The 27,928-nt window shown below is 37.4% G+C and overlaps 1 protein-coding gene across 6 annotated transcripts in view; it reads right to left on the reverse strand.

Annotated features, from left to right (window-relative positions):
• The window catches only part of MCC (MCC regulator of WNT signaling pathway), a 189,944-nt gene that overhangs the window by 130,459 nt on the left and 31,557 nt on the right, over window positions 1-27,928 (reverse strand). For 4 of the 6 annotated variants that reach the window (XM_051782580.1, XM_051782577.1, XM_051782579.1 and 1 more), the window contains one exon: window positions 24,927-25,138. In XM_051782580.1, the coding sequence (XP_051638540.1) occupies window positions 24,927-25,138 (212 nt within the window). Of the gene's footprint in view, window positions 1-8,961; window positions 10,791-24,926; window positions 25,139-27,928 lie in introns of those variants that run through there. The other 2 variants (XM_051782582.1, XM_051782583.1) reach the window with 2 other exon arrangements.

Consider the following 27,928-nt stretch of genomic DNA (forward strand, 5'->3'; position numbering starts at 1 on the left):
AGGAAAGATATACATCAGTGGAAGAGGACAGTTTAAGAGATTCAATCCATTCTTTAATCCAGCATCTCATAAGACAGAAGAAAAGCCTAATTGGAAATATTGTTAGCAATTTTTGTCCTTTACATATAGCAGCCACCTACATGCATCAGGCAGAGAGAAATTTTTCCCTCAAAGATTTAATTTAGTTACATATTTTATTGAAAGAAATTGCATGCTTGTTTTAGCATGGGCCAGACCTTCCATGAGGTGAGTTATATGTGGCAGAACATTGACTTGTAGGAGGGATGAGAGAGTCATCTGTTCCTACACGTATAAGATTATACAAAATATACAAAAAGAAAGAAACAGCTGATGAACATGTAGACCACCATGAGCTTAAATAAAAAGAACAAAGGACATCTGCAAATCAGTTTAAATAAAAAGAACCACCTGAGCCAGTAAATCAGACAACATCAATATCAGTAACTTGAAAAAATTATACTGTACTGTGCTGTGCATAAAAAAAAAAGGAAAAAAGAGATTGATGGGTGGAAAAATGAACTTATCTCATGCAGATGTAATGTAAAACAAAAATGTTTTATGTCTAATATAAAAAAGAAAAAAAAAGGTAAAGCATGTAGAACAGCAAAGGACAGTCCTCAGTACACCATTCTAAAGTTGGTACCTGGTCTTTCCTGCAGATGACAATAACCACCTTGGTTTCTGCATGTGGCTGCAAAACTCATCTCAAGCACACAAATCTGGGCAAAGGAAGGATGTTACAGCCGATTTGCTCCTTGCGGAATGGCACTGTGAGTCCCAACTACAGTTAACAGCAAACCATATTCTCCCACCTAATATCTTAAAGGTAAGCAAGCTGTGGAATTTAGATAGAATGCAAAGTTCAAAAGATTATCAAACTAGATGCATTTGGCCCCCTGAAGGACAGGAAGCAAAAGAGCACAGTTTTGGGTTAGGATTATCACAGCCTATTGTAGATGAAGGTCAGATAACATAATGTCTTTGCAATGGTACAAATGGTACATTTGTGTTTATAGTGTGCAAAGGATAGACTTCTCAAGGTAGACACTTGTGTTGTTTTACACAAGCTTCAGCCAAATCTCTTTAAACACAGTTCAGAAGGACACAGTCACCAATGAAATGGTTTTGGACTTATCACATAGCATAGTAACCATCTTATATTTCTCTGTCATTACAACCGTGAATCAGTTCTGTGTTGACAATTATAATTCTATCTCTATGACAAAACAATTTACTTTTTGGAAACATTTCAAAAAGTTGCTCTGGCAGATCAGAAATTAGAGGTGCTGTTACAGACCTAGCCTCACATTTTAAAATGTATAAATGGCCTATTTTTAAGACAGTATCGCATTTCAGTTATCAGCAGATGGCCATAATCCTGATGCAAATTTCTACTTCGTGATGTATTACATTCTAGTGATATCCTACAACCTGCAATAAAATCCAGCTTCTGAAGTATTTCCAAAATTCTCCAGAGGTTATTGGGGGTAATTTGCAAAATTTAGCATGCAACCAATAATACTGCAAACAACCAGGTATTAAAATTAAGCATTCTTTTTATACATAGGTGGACTAAATCTAAGTATACTGAAAAAAACACTTCTTTCAGTATATCTTTAAATTTGGCAGGGTTAAAAAGATTTCTGTCAATATTTTAATTCCAGTGACAAATTTTCATGCATAGTTAAAACACAGTGGGAATATGTAAGCCAATTTGCAGAGTCTTAATGAATATTTCTATTCATTAGAGATAGTAAAAATTCACATCTTCAGAAAATATACATCATTCCTATAGACAGTTCATTTACATGGAAAATCCTGACTTTGAACTGAGTAATGAACATTGCCCCCAGTGTCAAAACACTATCAGCATCAGATACCCCCACCAAACCTCCATCCTTCTATCACAAAGAATCTTTGAAATCAGAGATCATCACACATCCCTAGAGAGCACATAAGTTGATATATTATTACTACAGGTAACAGAAAGGTTCAATTAAGCTTTTCCATGTTATTTAGGAAGCAGAAATTCCCATCACAACTAAAACCTGCAACAAGAGGTAACATAAAATATCATAAAGACAATAAAACAAACATAAGGAAAATACCCAGAAGTGACGTGAACACATTTCCTTTTCAGTCATATATCAAAGTACTCAGAACACAGAACAAAAATGTAAGGACACCCCACCACAGGTGTCCAATCCAGTTTGTGTCCTCTCTTCACATATACATGCAACATAGAAACTTCTGCCTTTGCAAACATTAACCCTACAATCTACGGATTCTTCTTTCAGAAGCTTTTGTTTATGTGTTCCTTTACAGACTACAAAACCATAGATTGTAGAGGAAGACACAAAAATAACTTCTGAATGAAGAATCTTGTAATTGTTCCCACACACCTTCTGGTATGTCCAAGCCTGATCAAAGACAAAACCACATTTTACTTTTCCAACACAAGTTTTTTATCTATGAATAAAAACATCAAGTCTCTAAAAACAATTAGGCAATCCAATACATTGTTAATGGTACTTTCACAAGACACATTTGTCCTAACTGATTTTCACCCCATAAGGCATTTTTGAAAAGTGTTTTTTTAGGAGCAAGGAATATTAAAGTATCAGGCAGCTAAGTTACATAATTTTTGTCTTTTTTTCATCAGGAGGCTGCAGAAGAGCATTATCAGTGCTGACAGTGTCTGGGCATTTTGACTAATCTTTTTATAGTGCTTCAATTTAATAATATCCAAGCCTGGAACACACTCTGTGCCTGATAAGCAGCTCACACAAATCCAGAAAAAAAAACATTGTATTTGAAGTCACTATGTTCTTTACATTGGAAGTACCATGCACACTGTAAATTACATGCATTGATCATGCCAGAACACCCTCAATTTGACCATGGATTCATGTCCATGTTCTATCCCATATTCCTAAAATCAGCATTACAGTTCACTGATAACACGCCAGCAAATCTGCCTATTAAAAAACCACAGATGTCCAACAGAATCCAGAAAAGCTGACCTTCCCCTTTCAAAGTATGCTTTCATGCATATATTTAACATATTATTTCAAAATAAACTATAAAAATATGTGGTATTTTTCAAAAAGATAAATAATCCATAGCGGATCTAGGAAATGGAGTAGAAGTGTATCCAACCTAAAGTTGCATTCAGACTTGATGGTCACTATCAAGGACATGTCCATTAAAGTTTCCCACTGAAATATTTTTTTCAAGTTAGTATAGATGCATCAATGTAACTGAGACAGACACTGACTCTTTAAATTCTGTAATTATATTTCACATCTAATGACTCATGACTGCTTGGGAAAATGTCGGGTTTGCAAGAGTGACTACTACTTCATTAAACCCATTTGAAACAGGAAAGAGGAGAGAGTTCACACTTTATCTCAGCATCTCTGATGCAAGAAAGCTGAAAACTCTTGTAAGGCTACAGTGTTATTGCTACCTTTAGATGGAAGTTCTATCCAGCTTTCCACTAGACTCCATTTAAGAAAGTTTCTCCTTGAGATACTTTGATTTAAGCATACTGGGTTGCTGTGCTCACTTCTCTAAGACTTTAGCAGTTCACAAACACTGTCCACCTTTTTGGTTTGTCTGGTTTTACCAAAGAAATCAGTTATGCAACATTTTCAAGGTTAAAGTAATTTTAATATATGCCACATTTGGTGTTTGATAACCACATTCCACTCTCCTCTATTGCAAGGCTGCAGTATTTTAAAGGATTAACAATGAGGATTTATGACACTTTGCAAAACATCTAACCGGGGAAATAATACCTTCTCTGTTGGTAAGATCAGTACAGCCTTCTATGTTACAACTTACATACACCTTTGACACTGACAGCCAAGGCTATGCTCTGTATCAGAGACGGAATTGCAGTAAAATATGGTGTTTATCTGCTCACAAGAGGTATTAGAAATATACTGGCACATTTATTGCATGGCCAGAGACCATTCAGGAAGCAGTCACAATATTAAGGTGACATTTACTCACTGGTTTTCTTAGAGGGAAGACTACCAAACCCAGGACGATAAAGCAAAATTTTGAGATTTAATCCTAGCTTTGACTACAACAAAAAACCTCTTTCCCATTCCATCAGTGCTCGTTCCTCACACGTATGTACAGTGACAGCAGAAGCTGGTGCTTGTTTCAAAAGAACAGAGACACACACAGGAAAGTACCTCAGGGTGGGGATGGCCAGTGCTGAACTCTTCCTCTGCCAGCGAGGCTTTGCCTGATATCCTGCTCTTCTGCTGGTTACCCACCTTTCACCACAGCTCCCCTCAGACTTACTCACTGAACTCATGTATCTAACTTCAAGCCATGCAGCCCCTTTTATTTCTGTAATTCTTCTTCTACAATATTTTTCATCAGAGTGTATTTTCTAAGTAGAGCAGCTGTGGAACACAAATCTTAAAACAACACAAAATCTAAAAAGAAAGAGCAATATTGTCCTACTGTAAAATTATTAAAAAGTCAAAATTTACTCCTTTAAAACTTGGTTCTCTCTTCTTCACATCTGGCATTACAAGAGACATTTAATAATTATTATGGAAGATTTTAGTGAAATCCTTCTTATGAACTCACTATTCTGCTTACTACACAAATATGAACTTTGAAGCCTATCTTTCCTTCCCGTCCCCAAAATTTTAAACATCCTATTGTTAAAACAAACAAACAAACAAGTTACTAATTTCTGCACAACAAATAGTCCATCTGTTTATTCCAGTCAATGTAGTGGGATAAAGAATATGCAACTGTACCTAATGCTGTAAGCCAGGACATCAGTACCCTAAACACTTGACCTCCAAACAAAAAGAAGAAAGTATAAAGTATGCACCTAAAGCAGCATGCCATCTTTTAATTTTGCTATGCAGAATATAATACAACCTTTCCAGAAGTTATACACCATCGACTCATGCAGCAAGTGCTAAAAGAACACAAGGAACAATAACATTATACAAATCAGCTGCACCTAAAATGCTGAATGTATTGCAACACTATAATACCATTACAAAATCTCTTAGGCACAGTCTTACTACTTGACTTTTAATCCAAGTATACAATTTAGCCCTTAAGTATACAATTGAGAAAAATATCATTAGGCCCAGAATTTATATTTCCTTCACATTCCTGCACTACTAATTTTAACTGTCCCAGAACTAGGCATAGGCATAACTGCTGGACACATTTAGTCCAAGAGGTGTACTAGTTCAGACCACAAATCTCCCTACTTCAGCACACCATGTCCACAATGATGGCAAGGGGAGCATGTAAGAACAAAGCTAGTATGTAGAGGATACATCCTCAGAATGCTGGAGTTTAAAGACAGGTAATGTCTTTCAATTTGGAAGAAAATACAGATTAGACAATCCAGTTTCTTCTGGATGAACACCTCTTTCTGCAGAATAACCAAATTAATATGTATAAAGCATATATATTCTGATATAAAGTTTCATTTTTAAGGATGTACAAATCAGTCTGCAGTTCTGGACTCTGAACCTGCATGTTTTCAGTAACATTCATGATGTTAGCTTTAAAAATATACTTTAGGATTACATTAAAGGTTTTCAGAATTGCGTGTGTAAAACATTGAAGGGATCTAAGGAGCGCTTTCCTAATTTGGGTATTACATTATGCATAGAAATTGTATCCCTGATCAAGCTTTAAAGGTAAGCTCTGTGAATCATGTTAAGTCAAAATAGTGACAGGTGAAGGCCCATTTCATAGTAATAGCACTAGGCTTTTTTGGTCACTGTTACCTATTTACCAAAGCCTGTTGTGCATTCTCATGGACTACAGCAAGAGTCATCTACAAATTCTAGATTTTACAGATTTGCCTGTCTTAATGCATCTTACATATAAAAACCCCCAAACAAATCACCAAACCTAACACCCACCTTGCTATGTAAAAGCAACATTTCTTCTACTTCTCTATGGAGTTGTAACACACTGAACCTACTATGCAAACAGCAGATTGGCTAATCTTTCTTTCTTTGGACAGAAGAAAGAGAAGCCTGAAAGGAAAGAAGAGCAGGAGAAATGGGTAACGTGTTCTGGGCACAAGTATCAATAAGCAACACTTTGAACTCTGGAGTTATGGAACCACAGAGCATGAGTTTTGTGCAAGTCTGAGTGAAACAACAGAAATCAGATTTTTTTTTTCTGCTTTCTGCATGACCTTTGGATAGAGGCAGGGGACTAAATAAAGACTATCAAGATGATGTCTGTTTACTCAAACAAGAATTTAGGAACAGCAATCATCAATGACATACAAGTTTCTACAATCACACTGTGTCTTGGAAAAAAAGATATGCCTTAATTCTTGCCCATTTCCCAAAGAGAGATATAAATCTCAAATTGAAAGTTTCAATACAAATTGAATGAGTTGCACTAATTTAATTTTCTATTTTGTCTAATGCATCCAGTCAAGAATGCATTTACTATATCTTTAGGGCTTTGTAGCTTTCCTGTTTATTTTAATAACAGTAGTTTCATGCCTAGAGCTCCACACATTGAGATAAAGACATCAAGGCACCTACACCAAACCCCACAGTGCAAAATGTGAATCGTAGTCTTTATTGGTCTGTTAACACAGTTGCCATTCAGATATGTACAGTGGTAGCAGCCCACTGTAATATGAAAATTTGAGCTGACTGTAGAGATAGAAGTGTGAGTGAAAACACATGAAGACAGTACTTATTTAATCAATTTCCTATTGTAGCCAATTCCACATTTTTTCCATCATTTAAAAGAACAAAATGCTACTGTCTTCCATTAATCAAAAATAAACATGGCATACAGAAGATACGGCCAGAAAGGAAGAAAAAGGAGAAGAGCACGCTGAAGAGATGAAAACCACAGATATATCAACTACAGGTACAGCCTTTACTCAGGCACTTCTACCTTCACTTACAGCAAGCACAACAGTATACCAGTCACCCATAGGAAAAGGAGCATAAAAACAAGTGTAAAAATTAGAGGGAATTGGTTGAGAAGATAATGATTGGGGTGAGCAGCCAACTGCAGCTCAGAGTGCATCTTCTCTTCTTTGAGAGGTGGAATAAGACATTTCTGTAAGGCCTCCATGTTCCACTAAAAACACAGTTTTAGCTGAAGTTGACCCAGCCTTTTATGGGTGACTCAGGCTAAGGCTCACTAACACAAGCAGCTCAAACTGCAAAAGATGAAGGTGAGCAGCAAAGGAATGATGATAAGCACCTGGGGAAAGTTCAGAGTATAAGATCTTCCCTGGTATGTCTGCACTCAGAAAGAAGCCTATTTCTAACTCACCTGTAGCACTACAGTACAAATATAAACTAAGTATTAAAGTAAGCTTGTTGGGAAAAAAAACAAACAACATAACAAAAGCACAGTCACGGACTTCTTTCAATATTTCCTGTGTTAAAACATTGAAAGAAAAAGGTAAAAAGGTATTTCTTAAAACAAAAGTCCTACTTGATGGATGTGTGAAGTAAACATGAATAGGTAATTTCAAGGTAGCAATGCTACCAATAAATAGTGCCTGCTCCAAATATTGACTCAAGTGTCGGTTCTTTGAGACACTCCATGATCTGTGTGATCTAGCAAAGTCTTGAAAATTAAATGTTGAGGGGATAGAAATCAGAGATCATCAGGCCATCAATATCACCACAGCCAGAAACTCCAACCAAAAGTCACCCAGGCTTTTATGCTGAGTTTATGAACCCCATTTTGTTGTATCACCAATATAGAATTTCTAAGCAACAATTTGAAAAGTAATACAGAAATAATGAAATTGAACTCTTTTTACTTAAAGAAGAAATACATATGAAATTTTTTTCTCCAGAACTACTTAGTCACAAACCTACCATCCTCTTGTATGGCAGGGTACTGCACTTCCTTAGCTCTCACATATTTACTGTGCTTCCCCCTACGCTGTTGTCTCCCTCATTAGCCTACAGATTTATTTTCCATTCTATACTTCAGTGTCTCCTTTCTCTATACAATTAACTCCAGAAACTGTTAACTCTCACATTCTGCCAATCATATCCAATCTATTATTCCTAAAAACCCAAATATATTAAGGATATGTCACAGAAAAAGGTGTATCAAAGAAATGGGTAAAAGGGAAGGAGAAGCATTTCACTTAAACTGGGACAAGACAGCTGGAGATTCAATTTCCTACAAAATGACCTTAATCAAAAGCTTGGGATTTCTAGCATAACTAAATTAGCTATTTTCAGTAAAGCCCGTAAGGATTACATCTAAGACATTTCAGTAACTGATCGAATATGCCACTTCTAAAATATTTATTAAGCATTTGTATAACATATGATATGGCTTTAATTTCAAATTTATTAAAAACACATACAGAGTCATTTCATACAAAAAACATACCCACAACTATGAGAAATAAGAGCTTACTATGCTTTCCAGTGGAAAAGCAGAAAGTTTCCCATGATTTGTTTTCTTTTAGGCAAGGAAGGAAAGTAATCTAATTCATCTAACCTAAAGAAACAGTATTACAGCAAACGCCACTTCTACCAATGTTGTTGCCTCACCGAAAAATATTTGTCATTTTCCACTCACTCTACTTCCCTCTTAAATTAGTTACTATCTGCTTAATCTCAGCTGAGATCTCCATATTTCACCTATCGCAAAGATGAATTTTGGGTATAAACACAGCTCTCAGAGGCAAGGCAATCACTGCTGCAGGGTAACAGGAAAAATGTCTCTACATGATTGCAATCATTTGCCTTTCACCACTTACTCAGAGCAAAGCAGCAAAAAAGTTCAGGTCATTTCCTGACTGGCACAGCAAGTTATAGCAAGATACACATTCTATTAATTTTTAATTGCATTGCTCGCAGACCGAAAGCCCAAAAGGGGAGTGTTTCTTTTTAAAGCGTAAAGAAGGGCACTGAAACTGCTTACCTCACTCAGCTCTGCAGGGGAGTCATTTCCATATTTCATAGCAACTCCAGAATTCATGATTAGACTTCTCAGGGCTTGACGATTTCGGCAGATTTCAATGCTTCAAAGCTTTGTTCAACTGGTTCAATACTTTCTCCTCCAAAATTTTTCCATCTGACACATTTTGCTCTAGACAGCCATTTTTACTCCACACTGAGAGTTTAAGTTAATGATGCAAGATTTTCTAAAAGAGCAAACTGGTTTTGACTTCACAGACAATCCATTGCTGTGAGAGACTTGTTAATACTGTGGAGTGCTCAGAGAATTCAGAGAAGAAACTGCTTACCAGGACCTCAGGGCTGTCTTAGTCCATCTCCAAGGCATGCTTCATCTCTGCTGTCTGTTTTATTCTGCTCTTTTCCACAACTCTGTTGAAGGGCATCTCCCAATGCCGTTGAACATACTCAGAAAAATTTGATGAGCTTCACACAAGTCCACAGAGAAATTAAAAAGAAGGGAGCGCTGCTACTGTCTTCAGTGTTCACAGAGGGAGAAAGGAAAAGAGAAGAAAGCTCCCCTAACCGAGAGAAACCAGTGTTGCACTTCACGCTAAAGTTTCCCCTGCCAGTGAGCCTGGAGTTTAAGTGGTTTATGATCAAACACAGCTGTCTTGCTGCTGGCTAAAGGGTGCATGGAAGGGGCGGTACCAAAAGGAGAGTGGAAGTGGGAGGGAGAGAGCTACAGAGAGTTCATTTTGGAACTACAGGCATCTCTTCAGCTTTCTGCATACTAATTACTATACAGAAAACTATAGAGCTAAGTAACAGGAAATACCATCTGGATAACAATAAATTGGATTCCTATTTCCCTATTCCTGTCTGCAATTAAGTAAGGAAAACTGGGGTTGTAACGATTTCAAAGGGTCACAGTAAGCCTGAAAGCACCATTAGAACACTGCAGATTTTACATAACAGACTGACATTTTACAAAAGGTTCAGGAGATGCTACTAGAAGGGGAGAAAAAAGCATTTGCTTTCAATATTCAACTACAAATCTAGAAAAATCCTTAACAAGCTGGATTTGTGGACATGCTGCAACCATTGCAAGAACTGATGATATCCTGTCCCCTTTCTTCCATCCCCAAAAACACAGGGCCAGCCCCACATACTATGTGATGCTGGATTATGATGTACTTTTGGAATTAGAAGTAGGAAATACCCTACTGTGCAGCTGAAATTTATCTTATCATATTAATACAATGTATTATTAAAGTGTCAAATTAGTTAAGAAAAAAACCCCTAATATAAGAAACAGAAATAAATGCTGCACAAGCTGTGGCACAGTTCTTGCACCCTGGTAAAAAAATCTGCATGAGAAACAATGCACTCCAAATGCAGCATTTTGAAAATTATATTGTGATTATTTCTTTCTCCTCTATTAATCACAGATTAGTATCAGCATGCAGACACAGGAATAATTCATCCCAATGACAATACAGAAAGTGCCTTAAGAAGCAAGATAAACACACGGATATTGCTCTATGATAGTACAAAGCGGTAGCACTTTCTGGGTCCCTGTCATTCCTCCATGCCCAGCATCAGGAACTGCAACACTCCTCTGGAGGGTAATGGGAAAGCCATAGTCTCTTTACAAGACGTTTTACTTTCATCCTCCAGGTCTCCAGTTTGCTTTAGCTAGTCTGCATCCTGGGGTTTCCCTTGCTCTTTACATGCCCACCTTGCATCGCCTCCATTCTTCATTATTTTCCTCGTTGAGTCCCTGTCCCACCTTCACATTTAATTCTGTCTCTACGTTCAGTGCTTCTGTGTATACTCCTCTACTCATCTGCTTTGTTTCCAACATGTTTCCAGTTATGGCCCCTCAAATCCCAGCAACGGGCTGCACTGCTCTCTGCTGGTAGATGGGTGGTGATGCTGGGACAAACTGTACTGTTCCCCTCCAGTGGGTAGGAATCCAGGAAGATGCAGACTCCTCCAGACTACAGACTGAAGTATGGAACAGCATATCCACAGCACTGAATGTGATTAACAGGTTTTTATGCCCAGAAACAAGTGACAGTATAGTCACTTAGTTCACTTTTCACAGATGAGGAAAAACCCCCACAACTTCAGTTCAAAAATTCCTGCAGCCAATAAAATAAATTTAAAATGTTTTATCTTTTCAAAATTATGCCTTCACAAACGAGGGTGAGAGTTTTTTGGTTTTTTGCATCACTACCCCTATCAACTTTATTTTCCCCTTTATAATCTGCTCTGCTCTGATCTTTGTCCAATTCTGTCACATATATCACAAGTTCACCAACTGCAGGATAAGCCTCAGAATTACTAAGAATGAAGTTCTAAGGTTTCCCTTTTCTAAAGGAAAGTCCAGTCCATATTAATTATGGCTTCAATACACTGCATTTCCCATACTATATCCCTATACTGCCAAATACTTCCCAGCCAATTGTGAACAGGCATTCAGAAATTAAAAGTTATGACTTGTTTTCTTCACTTGCCATTTTTTGTCTGTTTCTGGCAGATCAGGACATTTCAGCCATCCTACAGACCAGACAGAGCACATGGTACCACAGATGCATCCCAAGCATAGATTGTGCAGGACACTTTGGGATCTGAACTAGATCCACTGTAAACACATATGGTGTACAGGATTTTTTCCGCCTTTTTTCTACTCTATACAGTAACATGGTAGAAAGAGACAGAGAGACTGACTGAAAAACGACAGCAGAATTCACAGCTTCAGATGTGTGTAAGAACATGGAAGATACATGCAGGTACTTTCAGAACAAAGTTTATTTAAAATTTAAAAATTAATTGTAATCCATGTGCAAATGAATGAAATGGTTAAACCAAACTCTGATGAAAAATGATTTTACTTTAACCTCAGCTGACTCCCATTCAAATCTGCATGCTTGCACTGAGTGGTACAGGATTACATATTTCTCAGTTGGAAAGCATCAACTGTTAACTAACCGATAAAGACTGGCAATGCTGTTTCAGAATCCTTATAAACTACTGAGGAGGGCTAGCTAAGACTAAATGTAATAATTCTTCTAAAATAGGTACTAATATATCACATTTTTAAAACAGTAGCATCAAGAACATAGTCTGAGCACCTGAAGATGTAGAACTTGTTCTTCTGTGAAATGTCATTATCATCTAGCATTTCTCCAAGTCCAACTGAATGAAAATGTTACATCACAAAATTAAATTCCCAGACAGACTTGACCAGCTGTCTGCAGGCTGTTTCACCAGTTTCAAATACATGTAAGTGACCTAATACAATAGCAGGGTACTAAGAATTTTGTTGAAGCCAAAGTATATTTTCCCATTGGCTTGTGCCAAAGGCAGATTTCAAAGCAAACAAAGGAAAACCTCAAGTATGCCAATTTTGCATTGCCAGGAAATGAACAGACCACCCTGTGACCCAGTGAGAGAGGTGCCTTTTGGACTCAGTCCTTCTGTTTTGTCTGGCAGTGTACAGTTCGTTCTCTCTCTCCCTGCCTCAGCTCCTTGCCTAGGACAGCAATGCTTCCTTGCTCTCAGCCTTTTTCCTGCCTTCTCTTTTAGCCTCCATAGGCAGGGAGGGGGTTGATCTCGGTATGGGAAGAGGAATCTCTTAACCTACAGATGTACATTTCCTAGTCCAGGATGACATGGTCTCAGTGGATGCCTCAGTGTGTACTATGGTACACACAAAAAAGGGGTAACAAGCAGCTGGACAAACCTTTCTGTCACAGAGGCTTTCAGGAACAACATCCACCAAACGCTTTCAGTTAAGATAGTGATACTGGCCTGGGCTTCCACTCCCTCCCAGTGCATTCTGATCCATTACTGCCTTTTGTACCTCTAAAGCACTTATGATGCACATACTGCTTGTAGATAAGCACATTTGCACTGATTCTTCCCAAGATAATTTCAGAATTATGCAGCAACAACCATTAGTGTTGCCAGTTTGCTGATTGTTGATTTAATACTCTTATGGCCACTCAATTCCATTTGTTTACTCTTATCAAACTGTAGTGAAAGAAACATTGGCGCGTGTCCAAGAATCACCATGGGTTTTTACTTTTTTGATTGTATCTGAATAATCATTTAGTAAGATTTGCTCTATCACCTGATGTAAAAGGATTCTTTCAGGACAAGACACAACTCTGTCGCCCTCCTCACCTTACTTTTGAAACTGCCACAGAATATGGAAAACATTAGCAGTTATTTAGTAGTTATTTTACAAGGTTTCTCCCTCATAATATGTCTCAATAATTACAACAGTCTATTTACTTAGAGTTATTGGAGCAGGTGTGACACTAGGCACACATGAATATTCCTTCCTTGATTTAACAGCCACAGAGTGAAAACTACAGCATAAAAGCAATTATCTATTAAATACGTATGTGTCATATATTCTTCATCATAATGTGCGCCATTTTCGGAGCAGCAGTTTCACTCTGCATGCAACATGCACGATTAGCTGATCACAATTCCAGGATGCATGAAATAAGCCCTTCTTGGTTGGTTCTGGTTAATTAGCTCTGTAATTGAAAAGCAACTAATTGAAGTCCACTGAGCATTTAGTTTCTGCTTGTTTGTTTCAATATCATCTCTGTAGTTAAAACATCACCCTGCACAATCCAATACACAAACAAATTACATCTTTAAGTACTGCAAATCTACTACAAACAGTTTGAGTACAATTTTATTTTCTTCTCATTCTTGCACAAGATACACTGGTGTAGTACCAAAGTCTAAATTTCCATGGACAAAATAGTAGCACTCAGAAGGTTAACATGAGGGCTAAACTTGGAAGCAGAAATTCAATACAGTAGTTGGATAATGTTTCCAGAAAAATCTTTATTCAATAGCACTAATGCACTATGATTTAAAAGGGAAAGGCTGAAAGGGATGGCAGGTTCATGATACAAACTGTTCTCATGAATGCTAGTGAAGGTTATGCACCTAGGTTGAGAGAAAAAAAATCCAACCTATCTGAAAGAATTGCAAGTAATCTTACACTGAAAAATTAAGCACTCTCTTGGAAGAAAATAGAAGCAAAATTTTCTTCTTTCCTTCAATCAAACCATCTTGATTAGTCTGAAACAGATAACATGTCTAGAATAATACAATTTCCAAACAGCACTTTAATCAGCTACTCTCACCTATTCACCCTTCCTCAACTGCTTAATCCACTTAAAAAGTTGTATCCTTGACCCAAGCAGTCTCCCTGGGAGTTCACATTTGATCCTTCTTTCCATCTTCCAGTATTTCAAGCCATGAAGCCACTCACCAACCTGACAAACAGACACTTTCATTTCCTATCACTTCATCCAAACCTATCACATTCATTTTGATTCCCTCTGACTCAACAGAGCCTCAGCACCAGATGAGGACAGGAAAAGGATGAGGGCGTCAATGTGTGCCTGTTATTCATGTTGGAGACTTGCCTGTGAGGACAAAGGGAGACAACAGCCACTTCTATGCTCTCTTCATGTTGCAGCCCCCTAATTATCATCACTGTTTATTTGCTCCTTGCTTAAAAACATCAGCAAGGCCATTCTGTAAACTACAATTCATGCCATCAGACTTCTGCTTAGCTTCCCTTCACAGTCCAGCATTCCCTCAGTTCAGTCGTACATTCCTCCATTTATTAACCACAAGGTAAATTCGTTCATTTCAATTCCAGTCCCTACAGTCTTGGTAGCCAACTTATATTCCCTCATATTTATCAGTTGTGAACTGAATCTCCTTCAAAAATTGTCACTTATACAAGAAAGATTTGCCGGGACTCCTCTGCTAAATTTCCCCTATTTTTCCCAATCTCTAATAGTGAGGTTTCCTCATCTACATTCTTCCCTTACTCCTACACTCGTTGTTTTGTGTCTTATCCTTCATACACTCTCATTTCCAGTTCCTGTCCCCACTGCATAGTCATGACTGTGCCTCTGCAAACATTCAGCTCTTGAAGTGCAGCTCTTGAACTCTACCAAGACATCTGTGTGTGGTCAGTCTATAATTATTTTCCCTAATTGTAAGATTTCTCTCCACTGTGACTTCCATTACCACTGGCACAATGAACACACAACTTCCTAACCTGGAGTGTCCTGGCACTGAACCTGGGATCAGTGACCATGTGAATTCCCATGGTGACACAAGGATCCCATTTCCTCATCTGTGGACAAGATCTCCTCTGAATGCTTAAGAGATGAACTGTTGGATCGTTTCTGTCTATATGTGTGTGTATATATATGTATATATATGTATATATGTATACATATGTGTGTATATATATATATACACGTAGACAGAAATGAGATACATACATACATATATACACTTATTTGTGCATATAGAGCATGTGACATTTGTATATATGCTATACACAAAGTATACCCATATATTTATATATACATATACACACATTCATACGTTACACACACTTTTCTATACAAATGTATATATATACATACATATGTATATATAAGTATTTGAAGGTTTCAATCCACTGAAATGTTCCATTTGAAACATCTTAAGTCAGATGAATTCTGGCAAATGGAAGGCAAGTATCTGACAGACTTGAAGATCTACAAGACTTTAGCAGGCCTGAACATTTAAATAACAAGAACATCAACTTCACTGAGCATTTATGGGGTTTGGGCAGCTTTCATTTTGGTAGATATTATAACTAAAATTACTTCAACAATGACATGAGCTGAAATAATATATTGAAAAATGTTGTGAAATCAAACCCCCTGGTTTTCAGCCAGATCTATTTTACTATCAAAAAAATTTATGATTGTTGTAACTGAATTCCTACAGCCCTAATCTAGATTTCATTAATTTGATATATTTCTTGGCTACATAGTTTGGTGGCTGCTTATGAAGATCAGCAAGTTAGTCTACAGATCACTTCCCAACTCTCTAACTATTTACTATTCAGTAGATACTAGTTCTTCTTCATTTCTCTAAAGATCTGGTATTTGTAGGGTTTTTTCCTCTCCTTGGATTGCAAAACATAAAATCCAAACTCTCTATTCTAACCCTGCATCTGGTCTATAAAATTCATTTTTCCCCTTCTAACTGCTTTGTCATATACCTTTTAAATCTCTCCAGTGACATTTTTCCTATACATCTTCCTACATTTAAGCTTCTCATCATAATCTTCAAGATTGCTTTACCTCTGCCTCACCGATACTTCAGCTTTCATACCTGTCAGTTCCCTTTTACATTTTGAGGGACAGTGAACAACCCTGCTTCAGCATTTATCATCTCTGACTTTCTTATATGGTTTGTTTGGTTCTACAACCCAAAACATTTTTCTCAAGTCACTTACTCTTACTTCAGATTCATGAAACATAATCACAGAACTAAAATCTCTATTTTCAGGCCTCTTCTGGATAGTCCCATACTTCATTAAGTTAAGAAATTACTTGCTCAATATTTCTACAGTTTACTCTCAGATAATGGTCTATCAAGCAACTAAACCAAATAAAATAAACAAACCCATGTCCAAGAAAAAAAGAATCTTGTTTGTTCTGCCTTCACAATTCAGAATCCTAACACAGGATACTTCATCATTATAAAAAAACATCTGGCACCCATGTAGTTTCCACAGAAACAAAGACTTTGCCCTCCTTTTCTATAATGCATATCAGACAATCAATAGTTATGTAAAAATTAGATTCAAGCAATAATATGCATTTACAATCTCTTTAAAAATTCACAGGGTAGAAAAATTCAATGCCTTTTTCTCCAGTCATTTTCCTAAAATTATAGTTTCGAGCAGGTAAACTAATACAAAACTCAGTGTAGGAAATTACAGACGACTATTTAGCTTAGAGGCACAAACCTCACTTGGGTACGTCAGTGGGGTTCTTGTTTCACTATGAACTCTTCAAAGAACGGACACTGTCCTTCCTGAAGCACAAAGTTTGCTTTGCTTCCTAGCAGGATGAAAAGTGGAGTTTACCAATACACTGCAGCAGAGCTACTATCATAAACTGTCTCCCAGCTGAGAAATGACAATGCGGTTTTCTAGCCCAAAATGAAGCAATCATGCAGGAAACAGTTCTTTTTCACAAAAAGCAGAAACATTAAGTACATGACATGTGCAGAAGTACCCAGCTCCCATTTTCTCTGCATTAGAACGAAAATAGTTCCTCAAAAGAGCTCTGCTGACAACCATACAGTCATTTTAAAAGCCACCACAACACAAAGAGGAACGGGGTGTTTGAACAGTCACAGCATCCTGTGCTGCCTCAGGTCAACTCTGCCAGGCCTGAGAGCAGCAGAGAAACAATTCCAAAGAACTGGAGCCCCTTGATAATTTAACCATGGCACTGACATGGGAACCCTGCTTTTCCTGACTTGGTTGGCAGGATAACAGTTGCATAATCCATTATAACTAACCTAGCACTGAACTGCAAAAGCACTTGGGGTCCATTTTCAACTCTGCACTGTAGTTAAGATTTTTATTTCATTATCAAAATTCCTGTATTTCATGAAATCAAAACATAAGGGTGTAGTGTGTGTATAATGAATGGAGGAATAACTCGTCTTTTTAATAAATGAGGATTCATAGAAGCTCAGCATTGCCAGCTTCAACTATGTCAAGTCAGCAATTCGCACTCAAGAGAACAGGCAGAACAGCCGGTAAGAAAGAAGACCCTGTGACAAAAGCTACATATTTCTGGCACACCAGAATCCATGAGGTTAATGTTGCTTCAACTTACTAATCCTGGCCCTCAGACTCAAATTGCCAATGCCAAGTGAGAGAATAATATTAATACTATATTCTGTACAGCTGTGTGCAGTGGTGTGGGCTAAATGTACCAGGTGAATTATTCTTCATTTCAGACAACTGGAAAAAAAAAAAAAGTTTGGGAAAGTAAAAACACCTGAATATCTGCAAAAACATCTGAACACCTGCACTGGAGCCAGAGCTCCCTTAATTACAACAAACAAAATGGGATACTAAGGGCAGTTTCTAAGCAATGAAGAGGGAAGTTGCAACTTGCAACTAAGTTAAATTAGACGTTTTGAAACTTTGAATGTAAGACCTTCAAAGTACCTCCTTACACACACTTGTTAAGACCCCCTTTCCTATAGTACCCGACTGCCACATGACAGTTCACATCATCCAATTACAAACACAGAATTAGGTCAAAACCCATCACTCCATGCACTTCAACTTGTCATATGCTTGTCATATGTCACGTAAAAGATCCAGTTAAAAGCCTCAGTCAAAAAGATCTATTAACAGGCTGCCTGAACAAATGTGACCTGTGCTGACACCCATCAGACTGTGCTGTGATCATCTCCAGATGGAAATAGTAACAGAATTTAAAAAAAAAAAAATAATTTGCCATTTGCTCACCTCTATGTCTGTCATAATATAGTAAATTCGAAAGACTGAAAAATTATATTTCATATAAAATAGATGAGTCCTAGCAGACCTAATCCACAGTTCATTTTAAGAGAAAAATTAATAACTGAGCATTGTTTTAGAAGGCTATGGGAGCCAGGTCTGTATAAACAAAAGGCATAATTCTATTAGAGTTGATGCCTGCTTCAGACAAACAAGGTCCATTACAATGCTGGCTTGAGATCAAAGACAAGGAGTAAACAGCTTCCCACATCCTCAAACATAAGAAATCCCTGTCAGACAAAATTGCTTTTCTGCCTGCTTTCTGACAAGCCAAACCTCCTGAATCTATATTCCAATAATCAGTTCTTGCTTTAATGGAATGCTTGTATTTTATTTTTAGCCTTGTAGAATGGAAACTATACCTAGTTTGGAAGTACATGCACAAGAGGCAAGGTTATCTTGGGCACAAAGCTTTTATAGTGGGCTCAATTGCCCACACCACTCCAATCTTCAACTTTAGGCCTTTTTCTCTACTAGGGTTCCAACTGAAGGCATGATTAGGCTACATTTTTATTGTAATATTTGTTATTGGGGCCCATTTCCCTCTCTATAAGAGAAGGGGTAGGGCATCTGAAAGAGCAGAGCTTCCTAAACCAAGGAACAAATAATTTAAAAACAGTCTAGATTTGGAGAGAGGGGGAGAAGAAAATGGGACAGACTTTGCTAGAAAAGGACATACTAATATTAGTGAGTTCTAAAACCATAAAAGCTTCAGAAATTAAATGAGAAATTTTACAGTAGATTCTAATTAACAAGGACACCAAACCAAAGTAGTCTACAAAACAATCATGGAATTACCTTTCACAATACAGTTCTGTCTTCAGACTTCCTTGATACTTTTCCTTAAAAGGTCATTTCCTAAAAGAAATACCTGTGTGATTTCCATAGAACTCACATTTAATTTACATCTGATGCCTATAAATTAGCAACAGAGAAAATGGTTCATATTTAGAATAGCTGTAAGAGCATGCCTAGACTGCCACAAATCTCTAGGAATTTTTCTCCCATCCCCTGCAAAAGTAGTTTGCTTTCTTTCGCAACTAGACAATCCTTCCTGTCGATTTTAAAATCTACATTTACTTGGTTAGTTAAAATGAGCCAAAAATGTAGGTTAAAAAAATCACAGTACACATATGAAGTGTACAACTTTTTGAGAGAGTGAGCGGTATGGCATTTTTAAGCAGTATAATTTTTCCTCTCTACACACACTAATATTACTGTGACTTTTGCCAACTAAAAACTTATCTACATAAGATGAACAACCAGCTATCCTTTATCAGTGGATAATTGAATCATTTGAGACTTTGTAAGGAAAGGGTTTTGGTTACATAGGCACATGCTCTACTAGTCACACAGCAAAGAACACTAGCTAGCTGTCTAACAGTCAAGCTAGAAGGTAAGGTGGGAAGTAGCAGAATAATTGACACATTATTTGGATAAAGAGATTAAACTCAGCACTTTGAATTTGATCACAGAATGTCATGTGTGAATATACACCACATACCAAGCACCTCTGAGATACTCTCCTGCTAAAGTACTAACTACATTTTATTAAGGCACTACAAGAAATTATTATATGCTCAATAACATGACAGAGGTATGGAATTTACATGTAAATCACTAAATTTACATTTACATGCACCTCAGAGCACACAAATGCTTATTGTGACTCAGGATGAAACGGCCTATTAATACTGTTTCAAGCAGTTATCCAGAACCAGCTGCATTTCAGTCTGACATAAATGTAAACACAATGATAATAGTAAGTGTGTTCTTTTGTACAAAAAAGCTATTAATATAAATAGGCCACAGCAAATTAGGTTTGTCTGATTAAGGAGCAGATCAAGGTGGGAAGGGAAAAGCCACCTGTCCCTGAAAAATGCAATAGTGACTTTTAGAACTATTGCTCACTATAAACTATACCAACTAAAAAGAGTAGCCTTCTCAAAACAGTGGTTCTGTCTGTCATAACTTGCAGCTCAATGCTCTTCAGCAGGAAAAATCAGCAATGCAAATATTCACTGAGTCTGACTTATGAAGAGGTTTTGCAGTAAGAATATCTATTTTCAGATAACATGATGCTTCCTGAGATTAAGACATTAAGTTCGCATTTGCAAGCAATAACGTTGAGAATCTAATGCTAATACAACTACATGTTGACTTGTAACGCATATTTCCAGTTCAACTTAGTATTTTACAAACTTTCAGGTTGTGTACTCAACAGAGGTGATATTTGCATTTGGCACAGAGAGTCCATAGTCAGAACTAAATCTGGTTTAGTTGCCTTAATTCTGCTCTATGTAAAGCACATCCTTTCACACAGATGCATGAACAAACAGTCTATTCTCAAGCCCAGTGAAGTCTTTAGGACCTCTAGATGAGGTACAAACATGCGCAAATCAGACAGGAATAGCTGAAGAAGAACATATACCAGAGCAGTTTCAATAAAATGTATTAAGAATATTTTTGTATTAGCTTTCTATTTTTTTCTCAGAATCACAGAATATGCCAAGTTAGAAGGGACCCACAAGGATCATCAAGTCCAGCTCATGGCCCTGCACAGGACCATCCCCAAGAGTCAGACCACGTGCCTGAGTTATCATCCAAATGCTTCTTTAACTCTCTCAGGCTTGGTGCCCTGACCACTTCTCTGGGGAATCTGTTCCAGTGTCCAACTACACTCTGAGGAAAGAACCTCTGTCCACCATCCAACCTAAACCTCCCCTGACACAACTTCAGGCCATTCCTCAAGTCCTGTCACTGGTCACCACAGAGAAGAGTCTGTCCCCTCTCTTCCCCCCATGAGGAAGTTGTTCTTGATGAAGACATTCCAAAACCAGTTCCTCTTGAGAGGAGAAGTGCAGATTTGGCAGGTGGAGCAATCTGCACCAATGCCCTCTAACCTAGACACATCCATCTTGCATTGACAGCCCTGCACGGGATAAACCAGGATTATGCCCACTTTGTTGCTGGTCAGACCAACGAGATGCACCAGGAAGTAATGCAGGCAACTCTGTAAATAAGCCCTTCTCTCTGACTAAGAACAACCACATCTGTGGCTGCTTTGAGGCAGAAACAACAACACAACCTTTTAAGCTGTGGTCATAATGAAATTCTACCACTCAGTTCTCAAAAATACAGCTGTACCCTTCCACTATGCAAGTCAACTATATTCTCATCAAATCCTTCTAAATGTTTCCAACTAAAAAAGCTCTGGCAATGACGGTGCAGTCAAAGAGAGGTTCTTTGGAAGGAAAAATCAGAGATTAAAGGATCCTGGATCCCTTCAGACCAGGGACTAGATAGCTAAAAAACCCCAGGTATCAACATGGGGTCACATTTTAAAATGTAAATTCTTGGTGCAGAGACTTTCTCAGTAAACCAGAGATATTTCCAGCTAAAAGAACAGAGGTCTGAGATAATATAAACATGGCAAATGAAACAGACCCAATGGGTTCTGTTTATGTAAATGTAGCTACTTGTGACAACAAATAAACTCATCTTAAAACAACACTGAATTTAGGCAACAGAAACCAACATTAAGCACAGATGTATGCATTACCATTTATATGTACACCTTCCACTAAAAAAAAAAATCAAGTCTATTTTAACCACATGCAATGAGAATAAGAAAAGGGAATTAAACCTATCTAAATCTTATTGCTTCCGCTTATTAAACTTCACTGGAATTCTAATGTGAAATATGCTTGCCATGTTGAGACAGTGACTGTGCAATGTTTTCAGAGAACAGCAGTATTTCAACTCCTAGAAAAGAATACTATCCCTCCTTATGGCACTGTAGGGTACAAACCAAGATCCCGTGGTTATCTGGGAAGTGAACAGATCTGACTTGGCACAGATCAGCTGTTTCACTACAGTTGTATGACTCTCCACATTCGTGATCCTTGTCCAACTTTGAAGATTCAAGTACATACAAAAAGCAACAATCCAAACATCCACATGTACAAAGAAATCCTTTGAAATACTTGAATTCTTTTCTGTTCATGAAGAAGATTTTAATTATTTACAATTTCCCAAGACACACACACACACACAGATTCCTATTGGCACAAATAGGTACATCATCAGTAAGTGGTGACACGTCATATTAAAGCTTAATACTTTTTTCATAAATACTGGTACCAAGAGGAAGAGCTATAAAGAGGAATGTGTTCTATAGAGACTACAGAATAAATTATTCTAGTAAACCAAAAGCTGAATCTGAACATGTATTAATAAACCAAAACATATAAAGATGATGCGAGATGGACAGATAAAAATACAAGCAATGAGTATAAATGGCTAAATTTAAAACAGCACTTTAAAAAAAATTGATGAGGAATATTATGTATTATGAGGAGTATTATGTTGTGATAAAACTCTGTAAAGCTCTATGTTGACAGGATTTAAAAAATGCATTTAAAAAAAAAAAGCATTTAAAAAAATCCTTATATAAAAGCTAGGCAAAGTGACAGTGGACTGATGTTCATTTAGCTTTTGCAAATGGAAAACCTATTAAGGGCAGATGGAGACCCACTGTCTTGACTGAGGAATATAATCTATGCTGTAGAAGTACATAATCACCACAACAATGTCTTTAGCTTGACTGCACAGTTTAAAATCCAAAGAAGGTTAAAAGAAGGTGGCCAGAAAGAAATGCAGGACATTAAGTAACAAGAACTCACACTTGATTAATTAACTGAATTCAGCCTATAAAAATGGGAAAGATGAGATCTGTCATTTCTGAGAATGAATGCAAGGGAGTAGCTTTGCTTCTTATTATGGCAAATGCAGGTTGGTAAAACAACCTTAGAAAGAGACAGAGAAGGAAGTACCTATATTAAAATCTCAGCTATTTGAAGGTTGTGTTTATCTCATTAAAGAGTCTAAATTTAGACTGCAGTAAGCATGCCCCATAGTATTAAAAATTGTGGAAAGATGAATAAATGTAAATACTGAAACTCAAAGTAAATAATTCTCTCCATTTTCTCCTGTTCCTTTCTCTCTCCATTTTAATAAAACCCAAGCAAAAATTTACATATGACCCATGACATCAATGCTCAGCAGGAGTCAAATGAAGATGTTATTGTATTCATCTACATATAAATCAGAGACTGCTGATTCTACTATGGTTTCAAAAAGCATAGAAGGAATACTTTAAAGTAGAAGTATAACAAATGCTGGTTAAAACAAATATCAGGCATCTTTCATGATAGTAAGCATAGAAGGAATTTAGAGATGGGAACAAAAAGAAAGCCAAAAAACCTGGGGATCTTTATTTCTTATGAGCCTTCATCATTTTTATTTTTAAGATTCCTACATGTCACAGCAACGTAGTAGCCATCACGCTGTGCATTCTTGAGTAATTCTGCACACCTGGGTCTTATATCATCATTTCTGAACCATCATCATCCACCTATTAGCAGATGATGTTTCTTGCCTTGCTGATGAGAACTTTTAACACACTGTCAATTTTCTTAAATTCTTTTCTCCCTTGGTTAATTTTTAATGTCTGTATATTTTTACTCTGTGTATGGAAACTTAAGGTCCTATATTAGTTCATGTTCAGGAACTTAAATAAAACTAAGAATGCTTTTTGAAATATTTTCAGGATATTTTCCATCATTTTCTTTTCAAATAATGTGGCTTAAAGACATTGATTTTCCTCTGTTGTCAGCAATCATTTCCATCCAGGATGTTGGACTAAATGACCTCCTGAGGTTCTCTTACAGCTTGAATTATCCTATGATACCATGAACTAGGAGTCTATTTCATCAACGTGAAGCATGCCAATGAAGAGTCATTTTTAAAATTAGAAATTTTTCACTTTCATTTTAGTATCTTTCATTTCTCCACTTAAACTCCCATGCAACATAAGTTGAAAACATGCAACAAAATGGGTGGCATTTTATAAGAAGCCTGGGCTAAAATTAAAACACAAACTTGATACCAATACACTGATGGGAAAGCAAAAAATAATGCCTTACTCCTTCAACAGTGTCATCCAAAACATAGCCCCATACTAGCCACCATGAAGAAAATTCACCCTGTCCAAGCCAAAAACAGCAGAAACAGTTATGTGCTTTTTAAAATGAAGAATAGCACTTGCCTGTAGAAATAAAAAAGCACATTGCTAGCACACCAAAGGTTTAAAACAATTACCAAACGATTTAGTGGGCAGTAATGAAATAACCTGGGATGAATTTTGCTGCACAACACCTCTGAACAATCTGACACTATACTTAAAATTAATTGGTAGGAAGTTTTTAGACACAAATCTTCTTCTGTTAAAATTGTATAAATTAGGAACTTAGTTTGGCCCCTCACAAATTCCTACCTTTTTTGATGCAACTCAGTTATACAAGCTTTGGAAATATTGTGCACCTACTAAGTGCTAAAATCACACTAGTTTTCTGGTAAATAAAAGGGAACAACAGTGCAGTACTGTTTCCATGAGGGCTCAAATGCTCTAAGGCTGGGATTAATATGCTTCTTTGGAAAAAACAATTCTACAAAACTTAAAAGCAAAGGGCAAATGCACTTACAGTGTTGGCAAGTTCTAAGTAGCTTCCTCCAACAGAGTTGCTAAAATTTGAGGCCTGAGCTAGAAGTCTTTGCAGAGCAGCCTGTTGAGTCACATTGCTTCCACCATACTCCAACACCTTTTGTAGTGTAAAATGACTATGGAGGTCCGGACTCTGAAGGTCTCTTGCTCCTGAATCATATTCCCAGCTTTCTCTGGCTCCTGATAAGGCACCTAAAACGCAGAAATGGAAAAACATTCTAGTATGGACTGTGCATAAAGAACACACAGAATCACAGAATATCTCAAGTAGGAAGGGACCTGTAAGGATCATCAACTCCCTGCTCCTCAGAGGACTACCTAAAACTAAACCACATGACTAAGATCATCATTCAGATGCTCCTTGAATTCTCCCAGGCTTGGTGCCGTGACCACTTCCCTAGGGAGTCTGTTCCAATGACTGACCACCACCTCAGTGAGGAACTTTTCCCTAACATCGAATCTGAACTTCCCCTGACACAGGTTCGTTCCCTTTTCTCGTGTCCTGCCACTTGTCACCAGAGAGATGAGATGAGCACCTCCCCAGTCACTGCCCTCTCTGAGGAAGCTGTACACTGTTAAGGCGTCACACTCAGCCTTCTCTTCTCCAAGCTGAACAAACCCAGTGACCTTAGCTGCTCCTTCTAAGACATGCCCTTGAGATCTCTCACCATCTTAGTGTCTCTCCTCTGGACACATTCCTCTAGTTTGATGCCCTTTTTTTGCTGAGAAGATACACTGTTAACACATGAATAACCCTACTTGTTATTTCAGAAATTAAAAAAGCAAACAGGTCCACCACCATTATTGCCTATCTTGCACATGCCGACAATGTCAGAAAAAAAAAGAAATTAAGATTTCCAATACACAGATGATGTACTAAATTACAAGATCCAGAAGGAAAAGTAAAAGCATTTGCCTATGTTATTTAGTACAGTGCAAAATCAGTGTAATTTACAACAGCGAAGGACCATTGAATGAGTATGTTACTATGTCAGATTGAAAAGCAGCACTGATCAAAGAGCAAAAGAGGAAAAACATAATTTGCCTGGTTTTGTTCACCGAATACCAACACACTAAGTGAATCTTTTAGCTGTATAGTTCATCACTTTTTATGTTAGCATTGCCTTTCTTATTAACTCAGGATTGCTTGTTTCAATTCAAGTTTCAGACACATCAATCACAAGGTGTTTGATTATAAATTGATGCCATAACATGATCATGTAGCTAATGACAGACAATGAATGCTACAAGAAACTTTCTGTATCATGAAGCTGTAGGGTTGCTGTTTCTGCACGTATAATCCTTCCAATTCCCTACAGCCACGGATGGGTTTAAACCATAAAACAAATAGAAGGAAATTTTCTTATTTTGTCAATTATTATTTCATCCCTGGGTGCTTCTGATTCCCATAAAACAGTCCTTTTAAAATCTTGTTACGTTTTAGATTCAACCACTTCCTATGGCAAAATATTCCACAGTAGGCTATTTAATAATGCTGGGCAGTACTGTAAATTTTCATATATAACATAATGAAGATTAAAAACAAATAAGTGACTTGTTCAAGCATACACTCTAAGTTAATAGAAAAGTCAGAACAGAATCCAGAGCTACAGACTAGATCAAAACTCTAAATCAAACATGCAATCATCAAACCATGAGCAGTTATCTGTAATGCCATCCTATTATTTTGAAAGCTTTTCCCTTTTAGGAGCTAGTTTTCTCTCTCAAATATTACCCAGCATCCTAAGTGCTTACTAATCAGTGGTTATTATTTATTCACTACATTACAGGGAGAAACAATAAACTATATAATGAACTATTAGGAGAGCGTCTCCTCCTCACCAAGGAAGTTGAAGATGCAAAAATGCAAACAGAAAACTAGCTAGAAGGGAAGCAAGGCAGCAACTGATCTACTGCTTCAGGTCAATACCCTAACACCCTGTAAAGCTGTTATGCATGAAAAACCAACTTAGGTTTCCATGCCTTACTGTAAGGCAAATACACTAGTCCTGAAACATGTAATTAGAAAATAACACACAACAAAAAATAATTACATTTTATACTAACATAATTACCATGATTCCTTACCACAAGTACCAGTAGCAATTAAAGATTAATTAAATTACTTTTACACCAAGAGCATGCACCACTGTACTGCATCTAGCTACATGCTGCAGAATCTCCAAGCAGACTTGAGCTGAGATGTTGGTACCAGCAGTATTTTACACAGTGAGAAGTGTACTATGACTATGCACAACCTTAGGTATGTCTGCCCTCGGGTGGCTACAGCAGAGCAAAAAGCTCAGCAGCCCACAGAGCTGAAGCAACAGAAACGTCTCAGGCATCCACAGGAGGCAGAGGATCAGTTCCATCACTTTCAGGCTTGACAAGAACATGGGAAACAATTCTGTCTGGGCAAGCATAGCCTCAGAATTAAGAGAGGTGGTTATATCATATAGATATCCCTCTATTCACAGAGCTAAACATGGCACATATTTCAACAGAGTACATGCACCACATATCTATTACTGAAAAAACTGTTCTGCAAAAGAGCTTTCACATTTACACAATTAACAACCACTTCATTGAAGACCCAAGTGGCTCTCATAGATTGTGCCATCTGCCATCAGATTAGAAGCACTTAAAACACTCAGCTGGCACAGAAGTCACCTGTCAGTCACAGTGGATCAGGAAAGACTGGGTTTTTATTACTGTATTGTGACCATCTTTAACCCAAGTTTTCTTAAAAGTTCATCTCTTTACCCCTAATTTAAAACATACATACTAAAAAAGGAAGGAGAGGTGACTTTTACAAAGGAAGGCATTTCCAGTACTTTATTTTGGGCTTAAGCATAATCCCTAAATTTGCCCACTGTGTTCCCAACAAATTCCAAAACTCTGGCTGCTAAGATGCTGTCCTGGATCACACACCTTTCAAGTCTCAGCTTTGCAGGGAAACTCTGGAATTGTCAGAACTGAGAT

This window comes from Manacus candei, unplaced genomic scaffold, assembly GCF_025592945.1.
Source record: "Manacus candei isolate 608988 ecotype Guabito, Panama unplaced genomic scaffold, ASM2559294v1 h1tg000016l, whole genome shotgun sequence".
NCBI classification, from domain to species: Eukaryota; Metazoa; Chordata; class Aves; order Passeriformes; family Pipridae; genus Manacus; species Manacus candei.